At 38.9% G+C, this 9,224-nt stretch overlaps 1 protein-coding gene across 3 annotated transcripts in view; it reads right to left on the bottom strand.

Moving 5' to 3' along the window:
• Window positions 1-8,799, bottom strand: part of IL5RA (interleukin 5 receptor subunit alpha) — a 35,499-nt gene extending 26,700 nt beyond the window's left edge. Inside the window, exons 1-5 of one of the 3 annotated variants that reach the window (XM_040628537.1) lie at window positions 8,328-8,799; window positions 6,924-7,067; window positions 2,995-3,078; window positions 1,316-1,461; window positions 174-312 (exon numbers count right to left, since the gene is read on the bottom strand). In XM_040628537.1, coding sequence (XP_040484471.1) covers window positions 174-312; window positions 1,316-1,461; window positions 2,995-3,067 — 358 coding nt within the window. In that variant the 5' untranslated portion in view covers window positions 3,068-3,078; window positions 6,924-7,067; window positions 8,328-8,799. Of the gene's footprint in view, window positions 1-173; window positions 313-1,315; window positions 1,462-2,994; window positions 3,079-6,923; window positions 7,068-8,294 lie in introns of all 3 variants that reach the window. The other 2 variants (XM_008703155.2, XM_008703156.2) reach the window with 2 other exon arrangements.
• Between the last annotated feature and the right edge of the window lie 425 nt (window positions 8,800-9,224).

Raw genomic sequence — 9,224 nt, 5'->3', positions numbered from 1 at the left:
GGGGGGAGGTGGCAATAAGTAATCACGGCCGTGGTTAGGATGTTGATGAGGAGGAAGAATCCTTGGCAGGAACTGCTGACTGACTATGGAAAAGAAAAGCCAGTTTCTTTTCCAACTTTGCCTGTTCTGCCAAGTCAGGAATACAATACGAGGCTGTTAGGAGCCTGCCTTACCCGGTGGGGCTTTAAGCTCAGCAGAAACCCAGTCGCTTGCCAGGAGGGAGTGGCCATTCCATGGGATGGTCTGCACACTTGCTGAAAAGCCTTGATGAAGAACGGTTACGCGTTTGCTTTCAGTGTTTCTGGTTTCATACTAAAAATAAACGCCACAAGTCATGATACAGAAAAGGGAAAGAGCATTAAGAGAGCTATTTTAATCCAACAGGCATTTTCTTCCACTTTTCAAATGGCACGTAAATAAAATGCAATGAACTAGTTTGGATAGAAAAAACTTAAGCACGTGATTTCACAGGTGCATATATGCTTATCCCCAAACTCATAGAGTTAGGTAAACACGTACAGCTTTTTATACACCATTCATACCTCAACAAAGTTGCTTTTAAGAAATGAGCAAGTAAATAAACGGCCCAATTGTAGCATTTGTGTGTTAAAAAAAAGTACAATAATAATATAATAATTCTTCAATGATACATGAACACAGTAAAAACAGAATACTATGATTAAGGCTCATATTCACTTCAGCCATCACCTCTAGTCCCAGTCTCCTCCCCAGGGGTAATATTCTAAGGGAGGATTCTCTAGAATTCCATATTGACTGAAAAAATAGCTAATACTAATCACTTCTCCCTTTGTTTCACGTTACTGCACATCTCCTAGGTATCGGGTGCTTTAACATAAACCCAGCAGTGGGATGCAGCAAACCCACGTCTCTGAGACCTATAGTGACCGGCCCAAGGTTGCCATGGCAGGAAGTGGCTGAACTCGGATTCGAACTTGGCCTCTCTGGTTAGGCACCCGGCTGCCTCCCATCTTACTCCACTGCTCTTTTCTCTGTTTCTCTTTCCTATTTTCAAGTATCAAATCCATTTTACCTTCAAAGTCACTAAACTTTCTTTTCTTGGAGAAAGAATCGGGGCAAAGTTAAAATGGTCTGTGCTGCTGTCAAACGCTGAGCCACACACATGACACTAGGTCACGGTCATTTTGGCACCCTACTCTGCTCAGAGTCTAACAGAAAACCCTTGAGTCCTTTTTTTTTTTTTTTTTTTGTAACTTAAAATTTCATTCGATAGGGAAAATGCAGTCAAAGTTCAAACTGACTCTAAATAAAGATGACTGTCAGAATAAATACTTACATCTTCTTCTTGCGGACCATTTATTCTCACGTGATAGCCTAGCTCGACATTCTTTGGCTCTTGATCAGGATTTGGTTCCCAGCGTAAAAGAACTTGGGCTAGACCAATAACTTGGACGGTGAAGTTGGTAGGTGGGAGAAGCAAAGCTGTTGATGAAAAGGAGCCTCATGATGTTCAATTGTACGGACGCAGCCCTTTGAAATTTTTCAAGTACTTCACTGTGTAGTGTAGGATTTTATGATTGTTAGAGTGTATAATACTGAAATAAGTTTGGAAAAAGTTGCTTTAAAACTGCTTTTAATTCATTATCTTTCTAACTTTGCCCAGGTAATTCCCTATAGCACATACAGGTTTTTACTGAAATATGAATATTCAAATACATCATTCATTACAACTATAGATTTCAAACTGAGGGCCATTGTGTATAAATTGGCTGGAAATCTTTTGGTTTGTAGCTAGAATTTTTTTTTAATTGACATGGAAGAAAATAGGATAGAAAATATCAGGGTGCATGAAACGTAATTACTATTTCATGAACCTCTTGTTTCCGCTACATGAATGTACTTAAATATTTGTATTTGCACTGGTTCTTGATGTAAAATTAATTTATTTCTCATTATGATTCAAAGTCAAAACAATTAGTGAGCCAAACTGCTTAGACATTAATAGAAAAGAGGTTTTTTTCTTTGAACCACTGTTTTCAAAATGAAAACTTCCCTTTAAATTACAAAATCAATGCCTGTTCATTTTAGGAATTTTGGAAAGCACAGGTGAGCAAAAAGAAAAAGAAAAATTACCTCTAATCCTGCAACTAAGAATAGTGTTAATATGTGATATATTCATTATTTTTTGTCCTTGGCATATGTTGCTACAACTTGTTAAATTGTTTCCTAAAACTAGGACAATATTGTACACACCATTAGGAAACTGACTTTTATTTATTTGCTACATGGTTAGGAGATTTCCATTGACCTTTAATTTTTAATAGCCTTCTACAACTCTGTGTCTGTACCTGCCACATACAGGACTTGCAGGGCTCTGTCTCTACCACACTGTCCATTATGGTAGCCGCTAGCCATGTATAGCTAGTTAAATGTAAGTTAAACCAAATGTTCATTACCTTAGTTGCACAAGCCGTATTTCAACTACTCTGTAGTCACTTATGTGTAGTGTCTACTCCATTGCACAATGAGGATAAAGAACAGTATCCTTATCATGGAAAGTTCTCTTAGACAACACTACATACAGATCATGTGATAATTTCCTTTTCTTAGACTCTGTCCTTATACCAAATCCATAGTTCAACAAGTTTCTGAACTAAAACATAGTGGAAGTTTTTTATTCTTTGGCTGTGAAGACTTGTAACCAACCTCTTGTATGGGAAGGCACCCATATGTGGTCACCAGCTCCAGCTCTATTCCGTAGAGCCCATACACCCACACTCAGAATATGATTCCCCTTTGTAGCATAAAACTGGCATTCCAGCCAACTTTGCTTTCTTAAAGTACAGCATGTTTAAAAAGTTTGTATTCTGATAAGAATAAATACTCTTCTTTTAAAAATGCATACATAATTTCCTAATGGAGAGATTATTTAGGAAAAAAATAGTGCTATCATTTTTTGTAATGTATTTTTTTTTTAATGAAGAAACACTAGTGAACTTAATAGATGGTACCTACATTTTTTATCGGGAAGTAAGTCTGCTCTTGGTATCACCGCAGCCCATAGCAGAATGAATAATGCAGGCGCCATGATATCGCATCCTACAGAAGACAGGAGGATGGAGATTCCAATCACCACCAGTTGCCATGTTTAAGAAAAACTGAAAGCTACCTTTTTATGTAAAATGTAGTCAATTTCCCATTTAACAGTCACGAACTATCCATTATGTGCTAAAAATATAAATATGAACAAATCTTGGGTTTTGTCTTTAAAACCTGGATCTGTAGTCTGAGGGGCAGGACGAAATGTAAATGGATAATTGTAGTCCAGTTAAACACTGTTGCAATAAAGGTGTGAATGGGGCGCAGTAGGAGCCAAGAGACTTCTGAATTAACTCCGGAAGGATTAACTAGAGTGTTGTTGTTGTTTTAAGATTTATTTATTTTAGAGGGAAAGAGAGGGTAGGGGGGAGACAGGGAGAGGGAGCAAGAGTCCCAAGGAGACTTGGAGCTGAGCACAGAGCCCGATGCGGGGCTCGATCTCATGACTCCGAGATCACGACCTGAGCGGGTCACTCATCCAACTGAGCCACCCAGGCGTCCCTTAATCAGAGTTCTTGACACACAAAGGGGGAAGGCAGGCCTGGTGGAATCCACAGCGAGGGCAAAGCCAGAAGAGCAGAAACTAAGTGGGTGAGGTCAGGTACTGAGCAGGAGACCAGAGCAAATCTTTGAACAGTAAAAATTCTAGGCACTGTTAATCAGATTGAAAATAAGCACCATTCCAATTTTCACTAACAAGTATTTAAATATGGGCCAACATGACAAGAAACTTAAATCTAAAACAATTTGAATGTGGGAAAGAGACACTTTGTATCACCAACCTGGTATACATTTATGGTACTTTGAGCTTTGGAGAGGTTAAACATTCTGATGAATCCAAATAGGGGCAGGCCATCAAAGGAATTAAAAACATAGTTTCAGGCCTGAAGAAAATAAAAACAGTTTTGCTATCTACTTGAAACAACTGGACAATGGAACCTAACCAGGAGTAGTACGGTTATAATAACTCTGCGGGGCAGTCTGGAAAGCGTGGGTGTTAATTCAGCATCTTGTTGGACATGTCCTCGAAGAAGGGAGTGGATATCTTGTTGGGAATTATCGATTAGAAATCTTGAGGGTTTCCTCTGAAGATATTGAAAGGCATTTTTCATATGGACCGGATTTTAAGGAACAAAGAATTTTCACAGCTTCCCCGTGTTGTGTGCTACCCTGGCTTTTACAAAAGAGTTCTTCTTTTTATCTCTCACCCCCCTCCTTTGATTCAGTGGGTGGCCCACATGGGTATCAGCCAATTGACAATGAAGAAAAGGAGTCTGAGAGCTTAAATAATTTTCCACAATCAAACAGCTAGTAGATAATGGAATTTAGACCCAATCTTAGATTTTCCAACAGCAAAGTCTATGTTCTGTACTAATTTAAATAACTTCTAGTTTTCAGTTTAAAAATTTATTTAAAAAGGGGCACCTTGCTGGCTCAGTTGGAAGAGCACGTGACTCTTGGCCTCAGGGTCATGAGTTTGAGTCCCACATTGGGTATAGCAATAACGTAAAAATACAATATTTTTTAAAAATTTACTTAAATGGGTTGGTATTTAGTGAATATAATGATGGTAGAAGATAGACTTTTGGTTAAATGGCGAAAAAAGAAATTCTTAATTATTTTTTAGCTTACTATTTAACCAACTTCTTAACTTACTACTATCACTTTTAACTTTGTAATGAAATTAATAAAATATCACAATATAGAAGATAGCAACATCATATAAATCAACTTCTTTTTCATATAAACTTAAGTATTGCTAATCAGAATTGTGCTACTTTTGATAAAAATAATTTTCTCTTATTCTGGTCCCACGCCGTGTAGAAACAGAACTTCAAAAATGACGAGAACAATAAAAGCAGGTATTTTAATACTTCAAGTTTTTCAACAAGTAAGAATGTTACAGAGTTAAAGGGAAGCATTAGTAATTTGCTGAGCCTAAGAAGGAAAGATTCAAAAATAAAACCAAAAAGACCCTTAACAAATAACAACAAAGACAGTTTCCTCTGCAAGTTAAGAAGGTTATGTCTTTGAAACGTCAGCATTTCCTGAAATGATGTTACATCTGCTCTCACTTTGCACTAATTGTCATTAAGAGGAATTCTAGGTCAGAAAAAAAATGCAAGATTGATATTCCCTGGTGCCTTGTACTGACCGGCAAAGCAAATAGTATGTTATGACCAAACACCTATTTGTCTTTTGCTGTTAAGTAATTGAAGAGATAAAACTCAGTGGGAAGATAATTCAATATTTTACATAACAAGCACCTTTCCCTAGAATTTGTTACCTATTCCGGCATCATAGCTGCTGAAAATGGAATTATTTTTCATATTCAATCACTCAAAACTTTTTCGATGTTAGATTTTTTTTTTTTGCTATAAAACAGCCATACACTTTTTCCCCCACATCTCATTGTGATATTTTCCATTCAAAAAGGTGACACAACAAAATTAGATGTCCTATAGACAACACAAGATACTCAAATAGAAGTCAAAACCTTACTGAGAATGACAATTTTTTGTGAGCCAGATAAATTCCCCCCAAGACTGGGTATTACTAGAGCTTTGGCAGTTGACCCGTGTTTTCCGTAATCCTGTTCATTCTCTGCTCTGTTCCCTGAAAGCTCCTCCAGCCTTTGTCCGTGATCCCTTATTATTTCTGGTCTCAGGCATAGCAATTACCACTGCCGGAAAAACAACCCAAATCTCTCTGCGCCATGCTTTTAATCCAAAGGTATATTGTTAAATAGATGTCAACCGGGCAACCTTTCACTGCACAAAAACAGAGCTACCGCTCTCGCTTAAAAATACATGTATCAAAATGACAATATGATCAACTACTTTTCATGGCTACCAATTAAAATCTGCAAGAAAGCTATCAAGTTGTTAAAATAACATTCAAATTAAGCAGAATGGGCCTACTAACAATCATCACAAATACAAACTCAGACTTCTTAGAAATATCATAGGCTCAGGTGACATTTCACTGAGTCTACCTAAAATTCCTCAAGTGCCCTCTAAGAATCTAGCTTCTGGTAAGTGTTATACTGGAAATTTGGGAGAAAACAGGAGCACAACCTCTTGCACTTAGATGTTTGTAGAAAGTTTTGGCAATTGGCAATGGATTTCCCCAGTGTTCCTAAGAATTGGTCAAAATCTACCGAAGTTCAGACTTAAGAATATTTTCCCCTCTTTTTTTCTTTTCAACTTTTTTTTTTTTGCCCAGGGCATTTGTTTTATAACCAAAGTTGTATATGCAACCCTGTTTTTAGAGCATTTTTGAGTCACTTGTGGTGACATCTAATTCCAGACTTGACCTCAGTGCACAGAAATTGAAAAGCAACTGAGAGGATTCATGCTCTGTTAGGCTCTTAGAAGTAAAGAGTATACTTTTTTACTTCCTCTTTTGTTCCTGTACAGTGTCAGCAATAAAACTCATCTCTTGAGGGATGAAGAATAAATAAATAACCCAAGCTGTAAAATGCAAGTGACACGTTTGGCATTTAGGTATATTGCATTCCCCCCCCCCCACGAAAACCTGTGCAAGCTTCCTAAAAATATAAATGAGTGATAAGGACCACATAGAATGCATGCATTTTTTTCTTATTATTCCTGGATTTTGGTCAATTTTTGAAATAGTCATAAAATGTAAGTCATGGGTTCAAATTGTTGCCCTATACATTCATAAACAATCTTTAGCCACGGTAGGAAGAGTGCTTCATTGGGAAAATGAAGGAAGAAGGACTTTGCTGCTAATCTCCCAATGGTGGTTAAATGTCTCCCAGCTAACCCCATGTGGTATGATTTGCCAGCCCGCATTCGTGCTCCCCCCATTCCTGGGCATACCTGCCTCTGGCGATCCTCTTGTTTCCAATGACCATGCTCAATAGCAGAGGGCTGGGACCAGATCCATCCTCTCTGTGCGTTTGGCTGCAGCCCCAGCACCTAGCTCAGTGACAGGCACACGGCAGATGCTACACGTGCCTGGTCCTGTATAGAATAGAGGCAAATTAATATGCTGCCCTTACCAAGTCCAGCTCTGCAGGCTAAAGCCTAGCACGGGGACAAGGTAGACCAGAGCACAGCAGGCTGGAGGCATGTTAACAAGTCTGATCCGTTTGGGGGGAGGTGTGATACATTCGGTACCTTGCCTAAAAATTTCCCCAAGTAGCATTTCATGTAAGAAAACAAATGAGGTGATTTGATTTCCAAATCTTTATTATGTTTTGAAAGGCAAACTTTTAACAAATAGCTACATACCTTAATATATTTTTCAATAACTACAAAAGAGGACATAACCTTTCACACAAAATAAAAATTGTACCAGGTAATGAAATTTTTGGCATGATAATCCATTAAATTGAGTATCAAATACATTAATCAATATGGTTATAAAAGCGGTCACTTTTCACGTGTCTATGAATGTTAGGCTCATGGCGTATTGAGGGATTTTTTTTCTTTCTTTTTAAAAAATTCTTCATTCAATCCATTTCTCCTGGATATATAAAAATAAATTCATATTGCTTTGGGTAAATAATTAAAACCAAGTGAGATATTTCAGCTATTTATGTTTTAGATACTTCAAATTATTGTACATCTCATATCAAGTCAAACAATCTTGAAAAATTCCAGAACCCCCAGGAGAGACAAAAAGCAGAAGCCTTCAGTTAGATGCAATGCAATCATCTCCTTTTTGCTGTTGTTCCTTAATTTGTAGCTTTCTTAATTAACTCTGAAACGTCTTCATCAAGATACTTCATTAACTGCTACACCCTGTTTTCTAACCTCAGGTATTTTCTAGGAAATCGTGGCAGAGTATGTATTTTCCTTTTAACCTCCAAAATATCTGCAACAATGGCAATCAAGTCCCCTATATAAGGGTCAACAAAAACCGTAGGCGTCTTGTTAATATGACTCACCCAGCCATGGATTTGCCCTCCTCGGTTACTTAGCTGAGTTACAAGGACACAAGAATAGAATGCTATACCCAGAATCGATATGACCTGCCTGATAGATGTTTTATAGCACCGTTATTAGTTCTGACCCTGCTAATAATAGTTATAAGGGGTTTTGTTTCCCCTTTTTATTTAAAAATTTGCCACATATTTAGAAATCATTATTTCTCCCTTTCCCTATCCACCCTCCTTCCCCATGTAATGAAATTCTTAGGAGGTGGAGTGCAGGGTAATCTTAGAGGGAAAAAAGGCATTTGCTCACTTTGCGATGAATCAGCCTTGGACCCCCACTTACTGAGAAGTGCAGTGGCCGCGCCATCAGGAGCAGCTGCAAGGGCATTGAAAATGAATCTTATCTCTGGGTGCACTTTTTGACTTAGAGGCGGTTCTTCTTTACTGTTTCATCATCACAGCTGTAATAGTTACAAACTCACAGGCAGTTTGCTTTACGGTGGGATGGCAGCTCGGCTTCTCTAAGCACATACCCAGGAGCGTTTGTCAGAGCGGCCATGGACCGAGACTCAACAGCAACTCCCCAATGAATGAAATGAAAGGATCTCTCTTGTCCTGATAGCCACTATCTGATAACGGTCTTGTCTGCATTTTCATTCTCTCTCAAGATGTTTGGCTCTGTTCAGGAGCTGAAAATAACATTTACCCCGTGGTGACAAAGTCAAGTTTTCTGTGGATACTCTCAAGTACTGCATTTCTATGTTCTGTATATGATTCATTCAGCCTCTGTCAACTGCACAGCACCAGGCAGGAGGGGACAAGAAGCATGGGGCATGAGGAATAGGTCTCTCTCCCTGCTGAGCGTGAGCAGCACTTCTCAGTCTGAAGAGGACGCCTTAGCCTCTCTCTTCTTTGCGAGCAGGTCCTGCACCTGCAAATACTTATGTGTGTCCGGGCACAGAGAGTTTCCGAGTGTGGTAAACTGCTGGCAGCTGTAGCCCGGCTCATCCTGCACCAACTGTGACAGACTGCGGCCGGGGTGTGTGGCACATCCCGGACCTTCTCCCCCGTCAACTCCCAGGTTCCCGCAGAGCGCCTCCCTGTCCTCGGAATGCTCTAATTGAAGTACACTCAGTTGCACTTTCCTTTCCTTTGTTCCATTTCTGTCTAGGAATTTTGAGGTGACTGACTAGCAAAGATAATTTTTTAAAAAATGTGGCCTAGGGTATGAATGGCTAAG

Source organism: Ursus maritimus, unplaced genomic scaffold (genome assembly GCF_017311325.1).
Source record: "Ursus maritimus isolate PB19 unplaced genomic scaffold, ASM1731132v1 scaffold_14, whole genome shotgun sequence".
Lineage (NCBI taxonomy): Eukaryota > Metazoa > Chordata > Mammalia > Carnivora > Ursidae > Ursus > Ursus maritimus.
Note: the sequence above shows the minus strand (reverse complement) of the source record. Positions and strands in the feature narration are given on the sequence as shown.